Source organism: Chiroxiphia lanceolata, chromosome 28, assembly GCF_009829145.1.
Source record: "Chiroxiphia lanceolata isolate bChiLan1 chromosome 28, bChiLan1.pri, whole genome shotgun sequence".
In the NCBI taxonomy this organism is placed as follows: Eukaryota; Metazoa; Chordata; class Aves; order Passeriformes; family Pipridae; genus Chiroxiphia; species Chiroxiphia lanceolata.
The window spans coordinates 4,204,536-4,229,691 of record NC_045664.1 but is presented as its reverse complement, the minus strand read 5'-3'; the positions used below and the strand labels follow the sequence as shown (position 1 = coordinate 4,229,691).

Below are 25,156 nucleotides of genomic sequence, written 5' to 3'. Positions count from 1 at the left end.
TCCAGAGGTCTGTTCCCAGCTACATTTTTATGTAATTCTGTGAATTTAAAGCATAATAGTAAAAAAAAAAAAATAGATCGCCCCTGCCTGTGCTTAAGCAATGTTTACTCCTGTGCTGAGACAGTAAAAACACCAGTGAGGAAGGAAAGGTTGCACAAGTCTTTATAAAAATCAGCTGGCAAGCAGTCTCTCCAAATTACCTTTTTTTTATCCACATAAATTACATCAAATCAAATCCATCGAAGGGGTTCAGTGCTTGTCAGTACCAAAGGTATTGTCAGAAGGGCTCCTGGAATCATTGTGACCTTCTGAAAATTCAATGCCTGCTCGAGCTCTCTGCAACTGTACTAATGGATTCCTATTAGAGAGCAATTTTTACAGGAGTTCAGCTCGTTTTAACTCCTCATGGTCGGGTTTATATGAAGGAAAGAATTAGAAGGGAGCCTTAATTTTTGATTTCCAGCCACGAGGGGAGTGGATTGTTTCATGACTGTTTTCAAAACTCCTCCAAGATGCTGGATTTCCTTTTTAATGTGCCACAAACCCTCAGGTGCCACCGAGGCTGCAGCAAATGACAAAACACAAAGGGTCTGGGAGAGTTTCCCAAGTCAGAGCTGCCCAGGGAGCAAAGGCAGCTGCTGGAAAAGCAAGGTGGGTTTCCACAGGGGGGCAAAGTCAAAAATGAAGGAACTTGGTATCTCATCCAGGACTGCACTGCAAAGGAGTCACTGTCAGACAGAACTTGGTGACCCCAACTCCAATTCCTCACCCAAAGCCCTGTTTCTCCATGTTCACACTAATATTTACATGCTCTTAAGGGCTGTATCATTTTGTAAATATACACAGCTGTCTCACTATCTACAAACACCCTGCTCTCCTTCCTCTGCACGCAGAAAACTGGTAATTATTCTTCTAATAATTTTCTACAGACTCATCAGGAAGATACTGGTACCCACTAATTGTGTAAGTGTTATAAAGAGTATAATTACAAAGCCATTGTAAGACTTTAACAATCCTTCTGGTGGCTCTGCTTTTATTAGAAGCACACAGACACCAGTGAGACCCGTGTTTCCACCCTGTGAGAGAGGCAAGGGAAGGAAACATTCATGTCACAACTGTCTTCAGTTCAGCTCCCTGAAGAAAACCATTTTGTTAAAGCTTCTGAGTTTACTAAGGCTGCAAAAGCCAGTGAATGTCACTGCTTTGTCCTGGAATACCATTAAAAAAATCCTGCTCATTTCAATTGCCACCTGGGGATTGGTCTTTTTTTTTTTTTTCACCCCCCCTTTTTTTTTTTTTAAAGGGAAAACGCACCAACATTTAATTTTTGTTTAAGGAGATGGTGAGCCAACCTCTTTCTTCTTGCTCCAGTTGTAACTGGGAGAGGAGATCCTGAACTGCTGCCAGCTCAGGGATGTGATAAAGACTCTCCACCAGCTAGGAATGACTTCCATGTCCTGGGGGTGTGATAAAGACTCTCCACCAGCTAGGAATGACTTCCATGTCCTGGGGGTGTGATAAAGACTCTCCACCAGCTAGGAATGACTTCCATGTCCTGGGGGTGTGATAAAGACTCTCCACCAGCTAGGAATGACTTCCATGTCCTGGGGGTGTGATAAAGACTCTCCACCAGCTAGGAATGACTTCCATGTCCTGGGGGTGCAGACTGAGCTCCAGCTCAGCCCCCCGGCCCCGAATTTGTGCTGGGTTAAGCAGAGCTGAGGGATTTTGGTTTTCCATCTGCCTGGCAAAGAATGACAAGCCAGTCTGGCTGCCCTAAAGCTCTCACAGTGTAAATCCACACGTGCAACAGCACTGCAGAGAAATCAAGGGACTCATTGCAAGTCACGCAGCGGCGGCTTAAAAAAAACCCCAATATTGTCACTTTTGGTGGAGTTCTGGGCTGTTGGGACCGTCCCCAGGACAAAAATAACCAACCCCCAGCGAGCAAAGCGAAGGCATTTACCTGGAATGCACAAGGGGTGTTATCCATGCAATAAACTCTCAGATTGTAATCCAGAGAATTGCAAGACAGGCAGCCAAAAACGGCGACTTTCAGCTGTCGAACGGCGCAGTCAGAGATGGGTTCCCCAATTAGGGCATAAGTTCCAAAGCTGTTTAAGAGAATGTGACAGGCATAAGGATCCAACAGGCAGTAGCAAGAAGTAGTTTCCTCTTCCACAGACATCACTTCCTGAAAAAACGAAATTCGGGTTTAAAGAAAATAAAAAAAAAAAAAAAATGAAGTAAAACCAACAGGCCTCGACAATAGGAGTCATTGCATTGCTTATTTTTTTATTCAACTGGAATGCAAAGCGTTCCTGAGGACCAGGCTGCTCACTCAGGGAAGGGGAGATGGTGGACTACTTGTGTGAGTAAATATTCCCAATTTAGCCCTGAGTCAGCAGGAGGATTTATGGCCGTGCATTGTGCAGGCCCCGATGTGTGCAGCATACAATAATAATGATGGTGTGTAAGCAATTTTAGCATCTTTTTTCAAGTGCTCTCGACTTCCCAGCTAATTTTTTTTTCCCCCCCAATGTCAGGTTCAAAAAAATTACCTCGAGGATTAAAGTTCAATAAGCAAACCTTGAACAGTAGCTGGGACTTGACTGGTTTCCAGAACACCCACTGCAGTCACGTTTTTCCTTCATCAAAAACCTCCCTGCCCCACTCCTCTGCCTTTGAGGCTCAGCCCTGCTTTACAGCCCCACCAGAGGAGGGATCTGCTGATTCCTCCCCAATTCCAGGGGGTTTGGGACCCACACTGATGGAGCTCACTAAGGAAATCTAAAGCAGGAAAACCAACCTGACCTGGAAATGGTTTAAAGGGGAGCAACAAACCACGCAGTGGTTTAGAGGAGGCAAAGCACAGAGGGGTTTATGGAGCCCAGGAATGGATTTTATATCCACAAATGTTTTAACTGCTAATTTTTCCCTCCTCACAGTGCAATGAACCAACCAGTTCCAGCAGCAATGCAATAAATCCATTGCCTATGGATTTGTGTCTGGTTACTGGCTCTGCTGTTCCCAGGGAATTCAGCCCTTTCCATCCTGTGTGGGTTTGTGGAATGCTGAGTAACAGGTTGGGTCGTGTTTTATTTCAGGAGGGTTCTCAGTCTGTCTCCCCAAATGACACAGAAAGTTCAGGCCACCTGAGATTGCTGCCCCCCAAACAGCTCCAGCCCAAGGTGGCCAAAGGCATTAAAACTGCCAGTGGACAGACTGAAACCATCAAATCCTCCTGTTACAAAAGCACAAAGCTTTAATCTCCTCAGCCAGGCAGGATTAAGAAATAGATGTTCAACTAAAAAAGCACAATAGTTTAACGTGCACTAATCCTTCAGAGGCTCTGGGCACAGCTCAGTCACTGAAGGCTGTGCCCAGAGACACAAGATTTTTAAACTGGGAGGGTCCTTCTGCGCTAAAAAAAAATAATTAAATTTTTAACAATTTTTAAAAAATATTTGCAAGCACTTCCATAACTCCTTCTATGCCAGGATAAATTCTTGTGTGGACACAATGTTCTGTTCCGACACTGAGTCTCTTTGGGATCAAGCAAAACCACGTTTTTTACAAATAAATCTGAGAAAACTGAATACTGTTTTTCAGCCACGGGGGTGGATCACAGAGCTGCCCCTTTGCTGCAGTGCTAAAGTGGGTTTTAATGGTTTCTCTCGGGTGTCTGTGCCTGTCACTGCTGCAGTCTCTGAGCTGTGCCCGCACGGCCGGGGGGGTTCACTGTGGCTGGGCCAACCCCGTCAGGGGGCTCTGGCCTTACCTCCCACTTCCCCTGCTGGGTCCTCCTCTTGAGGTGGATGTTCCAGTGCTCGGGGTCGGCGTGGGCGCAGTGGGGGATGGTCAGGGCGAAGGGGGTGCTCACGGACACCTCCGAGGGCCCACAGGTCACCTCCGGCCCCAGCAGCACGGCCGAGCCCTCGGGCTGCAGGCTGGGGGAGAGGAGAGGAGAGGAGAGGCAGGAAAGTCTGTCAGCAGCGAGAACTCACTCCAACTGCAGATTTCCAAGGGTTTTAATCAAGGTCTCAGCCCCTCACTCATCTCTTAGAGCAAAGGACGAGCGGGGAAATTCCTTTCATGGAGGAGCTGGAACAGAACCATCAGAGCCCATCTAACTCCATCCCTTGGTCAGCTCAGGATTCTGGGATTCAAAGCACGTTCCAGTTTGTTTAACCCAGATCCAGCACTGAACTTGCTGTGTGCAAGCAAGCCCTGCTTCCCTGCACCAGCTGGTCCCACCACGCTCTGCCTTCCAAGGCTGCCATCCACAATGTTTTCACAGTAACGAAGATAAAACAAATTATGGCTTAAGAAAGGCAGGCTCATAAATTTTTCCAGATTGAGTGTGATCTCCCTGGTTTGAAAGCCCATTTATATTCTGCAGGATGAGCAGGCTCAGTTACTCACACGGGCACCAGGGATGGGCCTTTGCTCAAATCCAGAACTCTGCAAAGTGGATCCGTGCACGTGGCTCCAGGACAGCCAGGGGAGATCCCACCAGCACAGGTCCAGGGGTTCATCCCATCTGAATTCATCCCATCTGAATTCATCCCATCTGAATTCATCCCATCTGAATTCATCCCATCTGAATTCATCCCCCATGCCTGGCTGCACTCCCTGCTGGCTGAGTTAAGGAGATGAAGTATCTGACAAGAATTTTCTCACCTGGACTCCTTCTGAGTGATGGCAAGGTAGATTTCCCAAGAACTCTCTTCAGGAATAGCTCCATGTGGGATCAACAGACTGACTCCTACAAAAGAGCAAAGGCAGAACTTCCCTTTGGGAATGGCACAGGATGCAAAGAACACTCCCCACACCCCCTGGGCTCTGATGGACACCTACAGAGGTGCCCAGCACAGGAACGTTCCTCCAAAACTGAGCTCCTGACTGCAAAGTCATCACATGAAAGGGAAATACATTATTAAAGGAAATAAAGACATTATTTTTCCATTAAAGGAAAACACATCTTTTTCCCAAGAAGCCTCTTGAAAGCTCTTTGCCCCTTCCCAACTTTGAAATCAAAGCCGATAATACCAGGATCATGAGGAATCACCTTTTTGTTCCTACACATGGTAACTGGTGAATCCAAGTGATCCCATCATCCTTTTTCTCCACCAGGATAAAATCAGAAGATAACAAGGAAGCTTTCCACTGAAATCAAACTGCTGGGTCATATCCTCAGGAGAGGAAGGATGTATTTGACTTTGCACGTCACACAGATCAGAACCTCAGCGAAGCAGTGACCTGATCACACCATAATTCACAACTGGCCAGCAAGGACAGGCTTACATAAAGGCAGAATTACATAAACTGCAAGTGGACCAAATACATATTTAAATAATCTAATTGATGGGACTACCATTATATAAAGTAGCTAAATATACAGTGTGAGGGAATTCTTAATTTATGCCGTAACTGACTTAGTGCCTCTGCCTCTCTAATGTTCATCCCCGAGCATAAAAACGATCTGGGAAGAAATTAAAACTCTCCATGTGTTGTGCATGGTTGTGCACTAGCAGTGCATCCCTCACTTGTACACTGTTATCAATCTTCTCTAAACACAAACCACATTTTTTATGGTAACCTTTGAAGCGCCCATTTGATGAAACATGAAGGATAAAGCTCTGAATCATTCGGTTCGACCAGAGAGCAAGAGAAAGGCCTGGACACACCAGGGAAATGGGAACAGTTGAATTTAGAGTGAGTGAAGTTCACCAGAGTTTGAAAGATGGTGGCAGCTCTGAGCTGGCAGGGGGGGTATCTGGCTTTTTCTGCTCCCTTTGCCTTTTTGGAAAAGGAAATTTCTGCAGCAAGGTGCAAACACAGCGCTGTGGTCCAAACACCCTCTCCTCCAGCCCAGCCTGCTGCTGGGTGTGCTCAGCTCCAACAAACAGCTCTGTCCATCTAAAACATCTCACAGAACTCTGGAGCCACAAAACAAACTCCACTCCTCAAACAACGTGAACTGAGCACCCCAGAGCCCAGCCCAGCCCTGGGATGCTGCTGACTTTGAAGTGCCCCACTCTGGGAACCTGCCCAGCTTTGATGCTGAGAGAAGAGCAGAGCAGGAGGGCAGCAGGGGCTGATCCCAAAATCCCCCCCCAGGGCCCCTGTGGGGAGCAGGGGCTGCTCTGCAGGGCTGGCTGCTCCTCCTCTGCTGCTGACCCCCAGCCTGGCAGTGGGAGCTGGAGAGGCTGCTTGGAATGTGAGCCCATCAGATGAGATGCTGATCCAACATCGACCCCCTTCCCGGGGAGCCCTTCCTTTGGATCAGCATCCAAGCAAGCAGCAGCTTTGATTAATGTGGCTTTCATGCTGAAGACATCAAGAGAGGCAGTAATTTAAAACAGTTCAAATAGGCATAATGCCTCCTTCCTCCTCATCCCAGGCTTTCTTCTGATCACTCATCTCCTGTGTGGGCAACATGCCCTACTTCCCAAAATCTGCATTAAAGGGAGCCCCCACTTCTTCTTTCCTCGCCTTTTTTTTTTAAAAACTTAGTTATAAAACACTACATCAAGCTCATCTGAAATAATTCTTTTATGTGCTTTTGAAGGAGGGAGGATCCACCCACCTGTGTTCGGGACCACCAGGCGACCCCCCAGGTGCCCGAAAAGGGCCGTGGTTCTCAGCTCACTCGTGGTGGAGATGGAGGCCAGGTTCTGGATGTACACGGCCTTGTTCCTGCCCTGCACGGTCCCAAAGGCTCGGTGGGGAACGTTCCCGTGGGGGAAGGTCCCGGGATGAGCCTTCCCGTGGAATTCCGCCCGCTCCGTCACCCCCAGGGACACCATGAAGGAGCTCTGCACCTTGACCTTGATGTCGGACAGGGGGTTGAACAGGGAGGATTCCGTCATGAGCTCCTTGTCCAGGGGGTCCTGCAGGCAGATGGGGCCGCTGTAGGTCCTGCTCACGGTCAGGTCGGGCTGCATGGAGGAGTTCAGGAGCAGGGAGTTACCTGTGGAGGGAGCAGGGAGCTCGTGACTGCTTGGAATGTCCCCTCTGGAGCCCTCCAGAGCCCTCCCATCTGCTCAGTGACCTGCCCCTCCTTCCTCACCCTCTCTGAGCTCCAAATCACACCAGGCAACGTTAAAGAACAAAAGCCCATCAGGCAACGTTAAAGAACAAAACCCCATCAGGCAACGTTAAAGAACAAAACCCCATGAGGCAACAGCTCCAACATCCCTGTTTCCCACACTCCAGGCAGCTCCAGAGTGCAGGAACCCAAGAAGGAGCTTCCTTTTGTCTTGGATTCAAGTTTGTGCGTTTGCCTTTTTCTTTTCTTGGTTTTTTTTTTCCTCCCCCTTACATCAAACCCCCCCCCGGGGGAAAGCAGAGCTTCCTGCAGACCTTTTCTGAGAGCTCACACCAAATGATAACTTCCTGCCTGAGGGGAACCAGGCTGAAAAGAAAGTGGGACAAGAGTAATAGGGGGAAAAATATCACAGTTATTCATTTAGGGGCCTTTAAGCTCACAAAACACTCTGGGAAAAAAAAAAAAAAAAAAGAGAAGGAATGGATGGATTTAGGGCCTGAATCCTTAAGCTGGTTTGGGGTTTTTTTGTTTGGTTTTGTGGCAGGATTTTTTTGTTCAGTCGGTTGCTTAGTTTTTGTAAATCCAAGTTTTCCAAAGTAACTATTTTTCTGGAAATTATCTGTACTGTATCCTTGAACACTTGATCCCTTTAAAGGACTGCAGGATGGTTTGCCAACATTATAAACACATTTCTCCGAAGAATAAAGTTTGGATCACACTAATCTGTTGTCCATTGGTCAGGACTGGGCTCTCTTTTCTCAGCAAACTGAACAGAGAACTGGCCTTTTTTTTTTCCTGCTGAATAGATTACAAATACTCTCATTTAAAAGCCCCATAGACAGAGAACCCAAAGTTACTGAAACTGAACTAATAAGTTAAGGGATTGGTGTGCTCAGGTATTTTCAGAGCATCCAGAACTAATGGCTTTAAACATCGGGTCAAATGAACAATTCTCCAGACTCAGAACAAGATTTAAACTGAACCACAAAGGAAAAGTCCCCGTGTGAGAGTCACTGAGAACTGCACAGCTCTAATTAAAGGCTTGGGTTTGGCAATGAATGACTGAACCTCCTTCAAACATCCTTGTCTACCCGGCCCTTTTCCCAGTTCCTTGCAAGTCCTGCTCGGTGAGAAATGTCCCCCACGACAGAAAGAAACTGTAAAAACAACAACATAAAAAAAAAAAAGCCCCAGACAAACTCTGCAACATATTTCCCTTTTCTGCAGAGGGAACAGAGACATGGGGCTGCTTTCACACCCCACCAACACACCACCCACTGCAGGCAGCCTGGGCTGGGGAGAATGGCAGAACAGAACCAGGAAACATTCTGTTTTCATCACCGTTCCTGTCCCTCCCCACCTGTCTGTCCAAAGGAAATAACATTCCAGAAAACACGAGAGCTGCCTTCACTGAATGTTCTGTCCACATTTCATGGCACTGGCGGGGTTTTTAGGGCTTCAGGGGGTTTTTACACCCATTTATTTCCCACAGACCTCAGTGCTACAACCTACAAGTTGGGGTTCTGAAATTATCAGTAACTAACTATCAGTTCTCAAATTATCAGTAACTAACTAACCACTCTTCCTGGAGTAAAGAAAAGGTCTGTACCTGAACAGGAAGGAACCACAGACAGTGCTGCCTGGGTTTGCTTTGACTTGGTTCAGTCTGGGCTTTTCCTAAGTCAGTGTAAAAGCTGGGACAGGGTTTCTAGAGCCTCTGGAGCGTGGTCAGGAAGGATTCTGTGTTTGCTCAAGCTGCCAGGGCAGGGCAGTGGCAAAGGCAGCTCCAACCACCAGGTCCTGTCCCTGCAGCCAGGACACCCTCCCCGAACATGTGTGTGCAGCGGGAGCTCTGGGGGGAAGGAAAACACGAAACCAGGGCACCAACCTTGTCTGACTGCCTTAAAATGAAATGCCTGGAGGCTCCCGGGAGCGCAGAGGAATCAATGAAGGAATCAATGAAGGAATCAATGAAGGAATCAATGCCATCCCCCCCCGTACTCACTCTGACTGCGCCTGTAGAGCGTCACGGCCACCACCAGCACGGCCACGGCCAGCACTGCTGCCCCCAGCCCCGAGTACAGCGCGATGTCACTGGCAGTCTCCAGGTCTGGGGGGAAGAACAAGAGGGCCCAGGGTCAGGAATGTCGGCTGGAAGGAGCAGGGGGGGCTCTGGGCAGCCACAGCCAGACAGGAGTGGGAGATGCCGGCACGGAGCAGGTCCCGGGAGCACGGAGAGCGCTGGGGAGCGACCACCCGGGAGCAGGAGCAGGTTCCTGAGGGGTCACTGCACACAGCAGAGATTCCTCTGGTTCAGGGGTGCCACCGTGGCCCCTGCAGGTTTTAAAACAGGAGAGGTGGGTTGTGACAGCAGCAGAGCTTGTCCCTCTGAGCTCCTGGCTGAGCTGGGCCATCGATTCCCGCTCCAGCCCCCCGGAGATCACTCAAGTGTGGAACTCAAGCCTCAAAGGGAGTACGAGGAGCTGCAGCCAGGAGGGCTCAGCAGGACTTTCATCTCCTGCTGGCTCTTCCAGGGATGTGCAAGTTCTAGGTTTGGATTCTGGAGCTAATCCAGGAGGTCATGGATCCTCTGAAGAACCCGAGTGCAGATTTCCCTTTCCTCCTCCTCCTTGCTGCGTGAGCTTTAGGAAGGAACACTCCATCCTGTCCCAGCCCAGAGCGGGGCTGAGGAGACTCCCAAACATCCCTGGGAGCACCTTCAGCCTTTAAAATCAGGCTGGAAACTGAACCTTGCCCATGGCTGTGCCCACACACGAACCCACAACCAAGTTTTCTACGACTCCAAACTCTGACAGCAGAGAAACAGAATCCCCTGCTGTGCCCGAACGGATCCAAATGAAGACTGCAATATTCCATAATTGAAATATCCAGCCCTGCTGTTCTAGGTCTGCTGGGATTTGGGACAGCCTAGCATGAAATTAAATTACTTGGCAAGTGCCCTTAGTGGGTCCTTGGATGGTTCCCTCAATGCCCAGCTCCAGTTTGGGGGCAGAGAGCCACGAGTTCACCCTGGGCATCAGCTGTTCCCTGCTGGGGGGGCTCCTCCTGGCACGGGAGAGGCCCTGGGAACACAAACTGCATTTATTTACAACAAATGACAGTGACAAAAAAAAATAACTGGGGAATCCAGACTGCTCAGAACCCATAAACGAGCTGCACTGCACAGAAATAGGGCGGAAAGTTAAAAATCAGCGTTTAATAAATAGCCAATTATCGAAATTACTTAATTACTGTTTGGGAGGAGGCTTGCCTTGCACTTTCCTGCGGGAAGTCAGATAACTCTGTTTTAGCTGAGCTTTTTTAAAATGATCCCGGAATTTCAGAAGGGTTGGGATGAAAGAAGTGAAAGAAATGAGCACCTCCAGCAGCGTTTCCACAAGCGACAGCAGCCCGAGCTGAACGTCCTGGGGAGGGGCTGAGCACAGGCTGCTCCTCACCCGAGGCAGCAGAGGAAACCCAGCACCCCCTTCAACCCAAAACAAATGTCCTGGAATCAGTTTTATGAGAACCATTATTTAGCCAAGAAAATTCTGCTGCGTTTCCAAATAACCTCAGACTGAAAAGGGTCCTGCTTTTAACACGTTCACAACTTGCTGAGAAGGGGGGGAAAAAAAAAAATAATCGTGAAATTTGCGTGCAAATATCAGCTTTGAGAAGAAATCCACCTTCTGTGGCAGGTCAGGACGGGAAATCACATTAATAAACTTAAAAATAGCTCTGATCCAACTTCTCAGAACAATTCAACTGCCACACTGTTCTATTGAACCAATTACTAGAGAGAAAGGTTTCTTTCTGAAGCATTCTTTTTTCATCAGACCCCCCCCCCCCTTCCCACCTTGAAAAATGTTGTCAAGAGAATTTTAAGCATTTTTGGTGCAGCTGAGAATTGCAGAGAGTCAGCTGTGAGCTGACAGTGCAAAATGAGACTGAGGATGGGAGATGGGAGACAGGACAAGGAAACACAAACCCAGAGGGTCACACCAAGACAACCCAAACCCCAATCCAAAGCCTCAATCCCACACTGGTTTTACTCTCCAGGATCAGGTGCAGAAAGGGAAGCACAGACACTGATTACACTTCTATTTCTTCCAGTTTACTATTCCCAAGTTGCTTTGTTGTTACAGGGAATTAATTATGAGACTCTATTGCTGACATAATTTTGGCAGGTAACGAGTACAACGAAGGAGGCAATAGAAGGGATGTGATGGATGCCCAGGGGGAGGAGAAACCCAACAGCAAGTGGGTTCTTTGCAGAGTGAGCTGTGGTTGCTGCACCACAAAGCATCTTTAGGGCTTCCATTTTGATCATTACTTCAAAGCAGGAAAGGGCTGAAAATCTGAATTACCTCTTCTACCTCTACTTTTATAACGTTGTACCTGGTTAAAGAGCAGAGAGAGAACACGGAATTCAAAACAACCAGAAGAAGTAAAAGAGAAGTTTCTTTTGGTGAATACTTTTGGGTATCCTCAGAACTTGACTTTGACACTGTTCTATAAATTCTATGATTAAAGCCTCTTACAGTTAATTCTTTCTGAGTTTCCTTCTCTTTTAGGACAATGACCGTGGTTCTGTTCCAGGGGACACCTGGAAGGGTCACTCAGGTGCTCCCAAAACTGTCCCACTGTGAGGGGAAAAACCCACCACAAACCCCAAGCAACACACAGAGCCCAGAGGCCAAGGATCTCCCTTTCAGGATTTAGCAGATTTTCAAACAGCTTTTTGTTAAAAGAGCAAAACAAGAGGGACGTGGCATTCCTTGAATTATTCCCATGGAACAGAGCTCCATGAGAAGGAAAACTTCCCCCTTGATTTAGGATGTCAGTATTTCTTTACAAACAACTGCTGGCTTTTTAAAGCAATTTTAATCTCTTCATCTTTCTCTCTTTTCTTACAGAGAATTCCTCTCGTGGAAGACTAGAAATTAATGATAAAAAGGACAGCGTGGGAAATTTGGGGAGGGGGGGAATTTCTGCTTTTATGTTTTCCCAGAAGGGAACAAAGTGAAAAACAAACAAACTAGGAAAGAAAACATTTATAGCCAACCAATTACTATTTAATGAGCTGCATCCTCCCAGCCCGGAGCCGGGAGGGACTCTGGCAAAGCACCACGATTTTTATCCATTTGGGTTCCAGGATCCATGTTTGTGGTAATTGCAGCCTATTTTTCACTCCACCTCCTGACACTGTTACACAACATTTATTGAAAGCACATTTGATGGTAATGAAGTTTCTATTAACTATGATTAAGTTTCATAAAGCACCTGAAGATAATTTAAGATGTGCAGGAGCAGAAAATGAAACATTTGGTTTAGTACATTAGGAACAGTAATTGATTAAATTATCTCATTTACGAGGAGTGCTTTCCAGGAGCTGTGCAGGGCACACCCTTCCCCCTCCACCAGCAGGGTTTGGGAGCAGATCTGAGAGGTTCTTGCAGCCCCAGCCCTGCCCCTGCTCCCTGCTCTCCATCCCTCCCTCCCAGCCCAGCCTGGGCTCCCTTCCCACCTGGAGCCAGTCCTGGAGCACCAGGAGCAAAAGTCAGAGACTCGTGTGAGAGGTTATTGAGTAGAACAGGTTGTTTCTCAATTATCTTCATAATTGGCTTTGATTTTGCATCACTGATGACTCATGGAGGCCTGGACCAAGGCCCTGTTCTGCTGAACAGCAACGAGCTGTGCTTTATGTCTCCAGCTACAACACAGCCCTTGCATTCCCCAGGTGTCTCCTGGGCTAAAATCAATTCCATTAAAGCTGCTTTTGGGATAAATCAGAAAATCAAGTGATTTCACTGGTATTCTTTCCAGATCCTGTGTCAAAGGGGAGGTGCACAGATGAACACAAGCTGTGGCACAGCCTGGCCACGGGGACCAGCAGGGGAGGACTCGGGGAGACACAGACAGGCCAAACCCAAAAATGCTGAGGCAGCCAAGGCAACCCCAGCACGGTTCTGAGCTCCCTAACTTCCACTTTGGGGATCCTTACAAATGATTAAGAGCCAGGAATGCAAAAATCATGGAATCACAGAACCACTAAGGTTGGAAAAGCCCCCTAAGACCACCAACCCCAACCATCAGCACCACGGTCACCACTGAGCCACGTCCCCAGGTGCCACCTCCACATGGCTCTGGGGACTCCAGCACCTCCCTGGGCAGCCCCTTCCAAGGTCTGACCACCCCTTCCATGAAGAGCTTTTCCTAACACCCAACCTGAACCTCCCCTGGTGCAGCCTGAGGCCGTTCCCTCTCATCCATCCCCTGTTCCCTGGGGCAGAGCCCAAACCCCCAGCTGGGGCTGCAGGGATGGGGGGCAGGACAGGGACCCCCAGAGCAGCCCAGAAAGGGTGACCAGACATTCTGGACACGGGAACCCCCTCAGCAGGTGAGACTGGAGGGAGCTGAGCAAGGTCAGAGCCAGGAGTGGAACCGGATCTGGAGCAAGAAAACCAAACTCCTCTATTAATTCCTTTTTTTTCCTAATCAGAAGGGCTCAGGAGATCCATTCCAGGACGAGCATTCCTGCAGTCAGACACAAATTGCTAAGGACTGATCACCTCTCTGGTTTCAGACCAAAGCCTATGATCACAAAGGTGCTCAGAAGACACTTTCAGCAGATGCTAAAGCCTTTTATAAAACCTTCTGTGGCACTTAGATCCTGAACAAATAAACCAAATGGCAGAGAAGATGAGAAAAATCATATTTACAAGAGAAAAAAAACAACTTACTTTGGGATTTTATTTCATGAAGAGGTTTTTTATCTGAGAGAGAGAGAAAGAGAGAGAGAGAGAGAAAGTTGCACTTAATAAATTTATATGGAGCATATCTATTTCCTATATTGCTTCTGTCTCACTCTATAAATGAAACATTTTCTCCTCGTTTGCTGACAATATGAATATTTTATGTTGTCCATATTTTTCTCTTCATCTTATTTTTTTCTAAATCCCTTTCAGGATGTTTCTTTGCAGTAATTTCTCACTTGGTTAATTCGAGTATTTGAATTAGCTCTATTGGATGCTGTTATTTATTTACATCTCAGCAAGAAGGAAGTTCAATACTTTGCAGTGGATCACTTGGCAAAGAGTCAGTTCAGAATTAATGACTTCTGTGTGTTTGATATATGGGAAGGTGAGTGATGGACACTTAAAAGTAACTCATAAAATACAAAAATGTAAAGTATATCCATATTTATGCACCTAAACACACCCCAATAATCACATCTGTAAGTGTATATAAGAACATACAGAACCAATGTACCACCATACATATGCAAATATAGGATAAAATTGGCTTTATCAGGCCTGCAGCTCTCAAAAATGAGGCTTCTCTGTCTCCCTTGTCATAATTACAGTTACCATTTATAACCTAAAGCCTGACAAAGGAACCCAGGGCTGGCTGGAAAATGGGAAGTGAATTTCTCTGGGATTTCTGCTGCCTCAGTAACACACGTTTGGGGTCGGGCTGTTTATGGCCCAAGTGTTTGTTTGTGTTCTGGGCGCTGGGAAAAGAAATCAATAGGTTTGGAAGGTCGACAAAATAACTTTAAAGCAAACAGATAGAAGTAAAGCAAACAAACAAAAAAACCTCTTAAAAAAACACCCCTCTCTTTTTATTAGGCAAAGAAAAAGCTTTCACCTCTGCAAGAGAGAATTCCACCACGGAGAAGGACTCTACTGGGAATACTGGGAGGGAATAAACACTGGAAGAACAAATGTGCAGGGAACCAGTGAGTTCCTGGGGCTGTGTGGAGCCAAAGCCACCTTTGCACGAGTCAATCCCCATTTCCTCCCAGCCTGGCAGCCCTGGCAATCTTTGCTATGCATCAAACCCCAGATAATTCTTCCTTTGCATCCACGTTTGCATTTATCCAACTGTTACAAGTGGGAGAAGAAATTCCCTGGAAGAAAAGCACTTCCAGCTGCTCCTCAGTCCAGGGCTGGACCACTGGGATCCATCCAGAGCATCAAGGAGCAAAGGGAGGACAGGGATGTTCCAAATCCTCCTGTCAGGGATCAAAGAACCCAAGGGCTGCCCCTGTTTTATCCCCATTTCCTTGACTCCAACATCCATCCCAAGGATCAGTGTTTCCTCTGCCAGCTCAGGATCCCCCGGATTCTTCCCTGGCACCCTCCACTCTCATCCTCACTTTTTCATTCCAGTTCTTATTCCTTAACCAAAGGAAGGTCTCATTTCTATTTTTGCCTCACGAAAGGAACAAAGTTAACAAGTTGTGCCTGATAAATAACCTCCAAGAGATTAGTTTTCTGCAGCACAGGGCTGCATTTCCTCCACGATTCCCCACGGGAGGAGAGGCAGAGCAGGAAAGGCACATATTGGAAGATGAGCAGGGGGAAAAAAAGATTTTTAAAAAATAGGGTAATTGCATCAATTCCTATTAGCTGAGAAAGCAATTACAGTCCTAAAAATAATCTGACACAAGTACACCCGTGCAGCTCGACCCATAAAGGAGAAACAGGATCACACTCGGGGGGGGGAAGAACCAGGAGACACTGAACACTCCAGTCCAGCTGAATCCATATGGAAACACAGCCTTTGGAGCAGGGATGGAGGTGTTGGAACAACCTGGGCTGGTGGAAGGTGTCCCTGCCCGTGGCAGGGGTGGAATGAGATGAGCTTTAAGGTGCCTTCCAACCCAAAGCATTCCATGATTTTATGATTCCACAGGACACTCCCTGGCACTGCCTGGCCCAGGCAGAGGAGGGGATGAGATGTTTGAAACTCAGAGAGCTCAGAGGGCAGAGCTGACCCAGCTGCCCTGGGTACCCAGACAAAGGCACAGGGATGGATGGATGCACTGACACAGAGTTCCCCTCTGGGAATTCCACAAGGCAGCTTTTATCTCTCCTACCATGAAAACCAGCCTTGCTTTAGGGGACACAGACACCAGATGATTAAAAAAAAAATAAAAATAAAAAAAGGTAAAATAACGTTGTCCTGGTGCCACGCCTGTGAACAGAACCCCAAACACACAGACCCTCTCCCTCTCATTTCATTTGACCAACCTGTGGATTCTTTGATTATATAATAAAGCTTCAGAGGGCTTTATCCCAGAATAGCTCCTAGGAATGCACTGCTGGAATTAGCAGTAAATATCACAGTGGTCTTGAGAAACAAGCAACAAGCTCAGCACCATCCTGTGACCCCTGAGAAGGGCCAGACTGACCCTGATCACAGAGTGAGAGACAAACAGCAGGAGTGCTGGGTACCCCCTCCCACCAAAACCCAACCAGATCTCATCTAAGGTCTCAGGTGGAAGTGTCTCTGAAGCCTGAATAAATACACAGGATGCTCTCTGCCATCAGGAAAATACTAAAATCTCAGGGCAAAAAAGAAAGTTCGGGGCAACGCAGGACCACAGAAACAAAGACAGGGGACTAGTTAAATACAAAATCAAGCAAAAGCAGACTTATTCCTGTTCACATCTTTCAGCCCTGGCACTCCTGACTGCTCCCACAGCTGCCATTCCCCCTGGCAAGGTGACAGTCCCTCCACAGGGACAGGGAGCAGGCTCAGGGCTGGAATGAAGGTGCCAATTCCTCCCTGCACAGCCCTGCCACAGCTGCAGGGCTCCTTTCCTGGCTCCCACTTGTTTGTTGATAGTAGCAGCCACCAAGTGCCAGATGCTTTCCAGACACTGAGGAAGGGCAAATCCTTTCCCAGGGAGCTGCAGATTTGCCTGTATTTAACTCCTGTGTTAAAGGCAATAAATGGAGTAAACTCTGACCTCGAGCAGCTCCTGCACCAGGAGTTCCCTGTCGGTGCCCTGCCCGTTGACTGGCAAGGAAAGGCAGGAGGCTGAGGGGGCACATCCCGTGGGCCAGGTGGTGGTGGCCACAGCTACACACTGCAAACCCCCTGTGCTTGGATTTTTAGAGTCATCTGACCATTCCTGGGCAGAGCAGGTGCCGGGCAAAGCCGGCGGCTCCGGAACCACCGCGGATCCCGAGCTTGGCACGCGCAGCCCCCCGGAACCACAGGTGCCACATTCCCATCCCAGCCCCGCTGCTCCCAGGCCACCCCAGCTCGGTGCCAGCTCACCTTGGATGCAGAGCCCCTCGGTGCAGTTCTCTGACTCCTGGCCCAGCCCCTCGCAGAACTTGCCCCCGTTGCGGGGGGGGGGAGCGATGCACTCGCGGACCCTCAGGTGCTCACACTCGGGGCTGCACACAGACCACTCGCTCCACACCTCCCAGCTGCCGTCCACTGCCAAGGGGGGGAAGGAAAACCAGCGTCAGCACCAGCACTGCTGCGGTTCCAGGTCCCACAGGAATGCTTGTTCCACATCTCTCCCCCGTAACCCCGCGTTTAGTACACTGGAAAGCAAACTTCTCCCAGCTAGAGAACACTTTTAAGTGAAGTTCTTATCTCAGGTTTTTGTGCTTATCTTCCTGGTGTTACCGAAATCAGCTCCCCCTTTCCCACTCCCCCAGCACCCCCCCAGTTACAGGATTTCTCACTCTGAGCCAGTTGCTGGTTTGTTGTTGAGTGTTCTGTCAGTGTAAATCACAGCATGGTGAGGAACCACAGGTGCCTGTCAGTGCTGCTACAGCGGGCTCTGAGCTCCAGCCCGAGCAGGGCTGTATTTCCCCCTTCCTTTCTCTCAAAGCCCAGCTCTGCCCAGCACCAAAAGCCGTCCCAGCCAATGCAACACCCTCAGTGGGGACTCACCGGGGCAGAGGGAGGTGCAGGTGATCTTCTGCACGGACATGCCCTCGCAGAAGGCCCCCCCGTTGAGGGGGGCAGGGTTGGTGCAGGTCCGGGAGCGTTTCTGCCAACCCCGACCGCAGCGGGCGTTGCAGTTGGACCACTCTGTCCACGACGACCACCCCCCGTTCACTGCAAAACAAACCCACAAAACGGGGCTCAGGCCGTGCCGGGGGGGGCAGGAGACACCCAGCAGCAAATCCCACCAGAGGGGAGCTCCTCCTGACGGCCCCGGGATCCGGGGTGTTAAAGACACCGAGTTGTGCAGCAGGGAGAGCCCCGACCCCCCAGTGCCCAGGGTGAGCCCTGGCACTGACCGTACACCACCACGGTGGCAGACATGCTCCTCCTCTTGGCCACGATGTTGGCAGCCATGCAGGTGTAGTTGCCCGAGTCCGAGAGCCGCGCCTGGCGGATGATGAGGTTGTGGTCGGCCCTGGTGTCGATGTTCTCGTCCAGGTTGGAGTCGATGGGCTCCTCGTTCTTCAGCCACTCCACCTGCCCGGGGAAGGAGCAGAGCAGAGCCTGAAGGAGGCTCTCAAAACAAAAGCACCTGGGCTAATCACCTCATTAATCTTGTTAATACTTCCTTTGATTGGTAACTCAGAAAGGCTGATCTTTGCTCAAAGAACACGGAGGAAAATCTCAACCAAGACAGAATAAGAAATATTTTTAAGCACTGCTCTTGGTGCACCGTGCTTTATGTGGTCAAACAAGCAGACAACTGCCAGTTAAGGTTCATATTAGGGTGGGATGGCACATAAGAAGTATTATTAATTCTACTTTTTTGAGAAGAAACAGAGAGACACTGAACTGTCAGTAAAGAGACACTGAAGTGACACTACAGACAAAATTGCTTGACACCACAAACAGTGGAAGAGCCAAGTCATCATAACAGATTCCCAATTTCCATAAACATCCTTAAAACAGAGGCCATTAATGTTTGCTGTCACAGCACATAAACACCATGAGATGCTGTGTATAATATATTTCAATGCATCTTCTCGAGTTCACCGACCAACATGTTTCTGAGCAGCCCCAGGAATCATCTGCAAGGCATTTCTCCACTTGAAACATTAAAAACAAATAGTTAAGGCATGGCAAGCTGCTCTTACAGAAGAGAAAAATTAAAAATAGAAGCAAAATCAACCAATTCTACTAAAAGGCTGAAGGTATGTGAGTTATTTTAATGGCTTTTCTGGACCTGAAGGAGTTTATGGCTGGGCCCTGGAGTCAAATACCCTTCTCAGCTCAGTTCAGATGAATAACCTTGTTTAGTAACTTGTGGAAGGACTTGGAAGTTCATGGTAATGAGCTTATGGATTCGGGAGCTACAGGCACTCATTAGCGCTCTGCTCTGCGCAGATGGTCTGCAATTTGTGGATTTTCCAGTTTATAAACAAAGCTGCAAAAGCTGACCAGCAAAGCCAATTACAGCCCGTGCCAGGCAGCAGGTTCCCCTTCCAGGAGCATCACTCGTGTGGGGTGGCTGGGACAGGGGGTGTGGGAGGGATGGATCCATCCCCCCGTGTCCTGGACCACGGCTGGAGACTCACCCAGGAAAGATTCTGGGTCTGGGGCACTTTATCCCACACCAGGACCATGGACTTAAACAGTTATTTGACACAGCTGGGTAAAAGAGTATCCAGCTCTGACTCCTTTCCCTGCCACTCCTTCCCCAAGCCAAGGGACACCTCCCCTGTGCCAGCAGTGCCAAACCCTTCCCCGAGCAGCATCTCCTGGAGCACATTCCATTTTCCTCTGATCTGAGGCACAGAACAACCAAGGAATCTGTTTGCTGCTCAGTCTCCCTTCTGCAGTTAACTTTAATCCTAATTGTCCAAGGGGGTTTCAGCACAGAAATTAGGAATGCAATTTAAATTATGGAGCAGCCACGGGAGCATAAATCAAGTGACAGAAACTCGATGGCCGCGCTCAGAACCGAAAGCACTTTCTGTGCAGAGAAATGTTCAGAGCAACAACAAACACGTCCAGCACTCCCAGAGTTCACTGTGTCACGAGGGCATTGATGGATTTTGCATGTTGGCTCTGAGCAGGGCAGGGATTTTGGGGACAGGAGGGTTCAGTGTCCCCGTTCCTGTCACTGCTCCAGGAGGGAGCACACTCTGCTCCCGTGTTCGCTGGGACTGAGAGGTTTGGGGAATGAAAAGCACTGACACTGAAGCAAAGCCTTTAGAGGAATGATGATCACAGCAAAGGGAGAACATTAAACAGACAGAACATAAACACCAAAGTGTTGAGACGTGAGATCAAACCAGGGTTTGCTCTGGAGGACACACGGCGCCTTCTCCTTCTCATCCAGAGTGGATGGCACTGCCAGCACTCCCCTCACTCAGCCTCCCCCTCCCTTGAAGAAAACCAGCCTCATTCCGAGCCATTCCCTGCCTTTGCCTCAGCAGGAGGGTGCTTTCAAAGATGGAGAACTAAGGGATGAACTTCTGGGATGAACAGATAAATTTGAAGGGCTCGTGGTGACAAAAGATGGGTGTCACTGGCAGGGATGTGACCTTTGGAAAAATCCAGCCCACACACAAATACACACAAACCAAGCAAGGAAAATAAAGGTAACAAAGCATCTGCAATGTCTCCACACTGAAATGAGCAGCAGGGTGCTGAACTGCAGCCTCTGAAGAGTAGACTCAAAACTCATCAGCATTTAACTCCCCTCCCTTTGTCACCAGTGGAGGTCACACAGCTGCTTGTAACAGAATTATATCCTTTTCTTTTTAAGAATTAGTCCATCTGAAGATCTTAAATGTTTCTATATTGAACCAGACTTAAAACTTGCCATAATATACCATAAGTTTGTATAAAGATATCTGGGGTTTTTTCCCCCTGAAATTCAATCTGCTCAGAATTAAAATACCCCCATCATTTCTTTGGAAGGCTAATCAGGGAATGATCTGCAAAGGCAGTGCAGGGGCAGATGGGGATTAACTCAGCCCCTCCGAGCTGGGTGGCAGCAGCAGCCGAATTAGCATAATCAGAAATTTGTTCCAATTACAGAAAGCAATTATCAAAGACCAGCTTACAGCACTATCAAAGTAAGATCAGCTAATACCCCCCATCCCACGTAGATTACAATGGGTGTCAGAGAACTCTTCTTCTCCAAAAATAAACCCCATCCCACCTCAGCCATGCCTCTGTCTCCTGGCACAGGTTAAAGCTCTGCCCATCTCAGGGGTGACAGTCGTGGCCTCCACGAGAACAGAATGTTACACCCCAAAATCTGGGCTGCTTTGGAGCCCCATGGTGAGACCACAGGAGCATTTTTTTTTCCCCTCAGACCAGCACAGTGTTGGCCTTTCCACAGGCAGGCATCAGCCATGAAATTCCAGGAGCAAAATGACCCAACTTCCAGAGGAGGAAACAACACTCCCCTGGCTCTGAATCACTGCTGCTCTGCCAGGTTTGAGGGAGGCTGCACAGCTGGTGAACCTCCTGTAAGACTAAAGAATGTTCCTATTTGCAGCAGCAGAAATTACTTTTGCTTGGCTGGTTTTAATACCAAACTTATCTGAGTTATTTATTTTAACATTTATTATTTAAACCTTGAAGATGAGAGCAGGTCAGAGAGCGGGTATGGCTCTGAAATGGTTTGATGCACTAATTCTTCATCAGCTGCTCAGTGTGACTCAAACATCCCAGGGCCTGGCTGCACAGGACTCAATTTCTGGTTCTTTCTGGTGATCTCATTTGAGGATACAAACCCACCAGCAGCAAATACAGCCCTCAGCTCTTGTGGGCACACGTGATAATTTGGCAGGTCAGAAGACAAAAGACCTCAGTGCCCCTGTTTCTGGCTTATCCTCTCCTGCCCTTTAAACACAACATCTGACTTTCTCTTGTGGTCAATCCCCAGAGTACATATATATCAAAGATAATATAGTTAGAATGTCAGCTCCTCTTCAAGAGACAATCAATTACTCTCTCCATGCAAGATAAACACTTCAGGATCTGGAGATGGGAAAGGTCAACACCTGACTCACGACAACACAAAGGTTTCTTGTAGCATCGTCAAGATCCCAGCTTTAAACAGTCTCCCTCTCAGCTGGAAAAGCAGCAAACACCTCCTTACCTCCCTCTCTCAGACCTAGCAGGACACTCCTGCTCCTAAAAATTCAAGCTGGAGAAGTCTTGCTTAGTGTTACAGCTGGGCTGGGTGAGGATGGGCAGGGCACAGGTCCAGGGATGCATTAAAGGGCAGAATCTTTGTTCCTTTTATCTTCCTTTCATCCCCAAGACTCAAACAAGCAGCACTAAATCACTGTGGGAGTTTAACACAGAACAAAGGCCAGTTTGGTGGATACAAACATCCTCTTTATGATCCCATCCTTGTTTCACCAACAGAATCAGCCCCCATCCATCTCCCAGCCCAGCGCTGCAGACACGGGAAGCAGGTTGGCTGTACCTGCTGCATCCCTCAGATTAATCCACCCAGGGAACACTGCTCCCCAATCATTTAATCACACTGCTGTCACACTGGGCTGGTAAGCATATTTTTCCTTCATTAGATTGAATGTATAATCTCATTACACAAATCTGACACACTGACTGACTCATAAATCAGCCCGGGCTGCTCCTGGCCGTGCTGGGGGAAGCTCAGAGGAACACTTGCTTTGAAGGGATGTACTTGGTTGTTGCAAGAGGGATCATCTGAAAACTTGAGTGCTGCTAATACCCACTTTCTGTGCTATTATCTCCCTTTATGTGGCTGCACAAACCCCCACCAGCAAGGGAAGCCACGAGAGAAGATCCTCACTGGTGGCAGCTCCAGGGCACGGCTCATCCTCTGAGCTCTGCCCCCTCTGTGCTGTTTGTGTGCTCTGGAACCCCAGCCAAACGTTCCTAGTGATGGAAAACCCAGAGAAGGGAACACAGGCTGACATGGGAGGGCGTGAGTCAAAATGAAATCAGAATCAGGATAATGGGAGAGGTGACAGCCTGGACGTGGGTATCAATTTATAGTGGGAAAGGTGGGCAAGGAGCTGACTCAGACAGGCTATTTTAAATCACTGCAATGAAGATCCACTGCTAAATATGCCACTGCTAATGGTACATTGTCTGATTGTTAAAGATATCACCAGATCCCAGAGAAGTTTGCCCTTATTCCTATTTCTGGAGGAATCGGTGTCTGACATTAACTGGTTTTTATGGCCATGCACAAACAATGAACAAATCAGCACTAATGAACCCACAGGTCATTAGGTGGGCTTGGCTGGGAGCTTTGCAGGGGGGGCAGTGCACACACAGACCTGGCTCCAGCTATTTTATGGTAAATAGCACTAAATGATGCTGGTGAGGCTCAAACCCTGCAAAGCCCAGCAATGGAGGGGGAGCAGCTGAGCCTCCACTGCAGCTTCTCTGTGTCTGAATAACTCAGAACCCAAGGGTGTGGTGTGACCCCCAGGTCTCATCCTAAGACAGGCAGTGCACACTGGATGTTTCTTGTGGATCAGGAATTTCCCTGTGGATTAGGATGGGCAGAAACAAAGAGCCCAGGGCAGGGAAGGTGCTCCCAGTGCCACGTCACTGAGGTTTTCCCTGCTTTCAATGCCCAGACATTTAGAAAGTAATGAAAAGTGCTGCTGACACTGAAAAAAAAAGCCCTTTTTAGATAAGATTATTGGCACTGCTGTTTGCAGTGTTTAGCCAACGTGGCATCCTGATAGGCAGAACCACATCCATGGGAAATCCCTGGAGATAAGAAAATCATCACAGGCAGCTCTGCAGTAATTGAAACCAAAGCCTGTTCTGCCATCACAGCAAACAAGGCTGTGATTTGACTCATCTCAAGAGCTCTGGTGGATCTTTAAGACACGATGTTGCTCTTTTTCCTTAGCAGCCCTTCAGATATGATAATTTCAAGAGAGTAATTGGGAGCTCTCACCGACAGAAACATCCTTTAGATCCATCAGTGACTCACGGGTTTGTGCATATTGGAAAGAGCAATTAACCTCAAACTCTGCGTTTAAAGAAATACATTGTTAGTTAACAAATGTGTAACATTTACGTTGTGTCACTGAAAACTAAACGCAACAGAACACCAGATCCACAACTTCGTGGTTTCTCCTAAAGCTGTTTGCACTGATGCTCCTCCAAATCGTTCAGTCAAAACCTACATCACAGTGAAGTCTCCAAACCCTTGTAGGACCCTCTCACACAATTATCTGCATAATTATAAACATAATGATAAAGTCTCATAACTTATCCTTTCATGTTCAAGCATTCGAAATCAAGCACATTTCTGAAAGCAGGACCAGAAAAATACACAGCACTGCAAAGCAGCGCATCAAACCCAGAAAAGCCCCAAAGCACATGTCTGTATAAAAAGGAATTATCTATTCAGGGGAACTACAAAGTTATCTCCCTTCTTTTTTCTTTTCATTTCAGCAATCTAATTCAGAAGTGCTTTGCTCCAGTGTTTCTATTCCATGACCTCGGTACCCCCCTGGCTGTATTGATTTATTCACAACAAGTCAAATCTCAGAAGGAAAACAAACATTTTTTTTTTTGCTGCTGGAAGAAAACAGCGTCCACAGTTCCCTTGTCTGCCTGGAAGGCAGCACGTGCCCTCACTGTGGACAGAGCACCCGAGGGGTGCTGCCCAAAAAAGGGCACCTGAGCAGGGACTGAAATGCTCTCAAGAGCTGCAAAATGCACAGAGTCAGCAGAAGAGGCACCTGGACTGCTGCAGATGTTCCCAGCTTTTTGAATAATGAAATAAATATTTAAAATAATTTTAAATTATGAAACAATTAAAAAAAAAAAAGGGGGATTGTAATGAAGCAAAAATAAAAAAAATAAAGCTCACCATGAACCTGAGCTGCACAACCAGCTCCCCCAGCTCATGGAACTGCAGGTCTGTGCACCCCCCTTGCCCTTTTATTCCTCACTCACCCAGAATATGAGCCAGAATATGAACAGAGCCAGGAGATCTGAGGCTCTGTTTCTGCATATTGAGCAATGGCTCTACAGAGCAGTCCCAGGTCAAACAACACAGCTTCAGCTGAGCGGAAGTTCTGCAGAATGAAGAGACCTGTTACCAGGTCACCACATTCTGGGGGGTCAGTCCAGCCCAGCAGGTCCTGTGTCACACAGTTCTCAACCTCTGCCAGACCTGAAACCATGACAATTATGAGATTGCTCTTAAAAGCAGCTGAAAACCTAAATCTAACTAACAGATAAATCACAGCTGAGACACCCAGCACACACCCCAGCTCGGGCTGGAAAGTGAAACGTCTTCAGTGAGAAATGAAACCCATTTATTGCACTTGGAGCTAATGCCCCTTAAAAGTAAAGCAAATATTGCTATTCCAGACACAAGAGCCGAGCTCTGTG

General features: G+C 48.0%; 1 protein-coding gene across 2 annotated transcripts in view; it reads right to left on the bottom strand.

Moving 5' to 3' along the window:
* The window catches only part of UNC5D (unc-5 netrin receptor D), a 95,094-nt gene that overhangs the window by 11,604 nt on the left and 58,334 nt on the right, over window positions 1-25,156 (bottom strand). Inside the window, exons 5-13 of one of the 2 annotated variants that reach the window (XM_032712717.1) lie at window positions 18,112-18,292; window positions 17,759-17,926; window positions 17,129-17,293; window positions 13,798-13,830; window positions 9,060-9,164; window positions 6,593-6,976; window positions 4,684-4,768; window positions 3,782-3,950; window positions 1,967-2,194 (exon numbers count right to left, since the gene is read on the bottom strand). In XM_032712717.1, the coding sequence (XP_032568608.1) occupies window positions 1,967-2,194; window positions 3,782-3,950; window positions 4,684-4,768; window positions 6,593-6,976; window positions 9,060-9,164; window positions 13,798-13,830; window positions 17,129-17,293; window positions 17,759-17,926; window positions 18,112-18,292 (1,518 nt within the window). The remainder of the gene's footprint in view (window positions 1-1,966; window positions 2,195-3,781; window positions 3,951-4,683; window positions 4,769-6,592; window positions 6,977-9,059; window positions 9,165-13,797; window positions 13,831-17,128; window positions 17,294-17,758; window positions 17,927-18,111; window positions 18,293-25,156) is intronic. The other variant, XM_032712718.1, reaches the window with a different exon arrangement.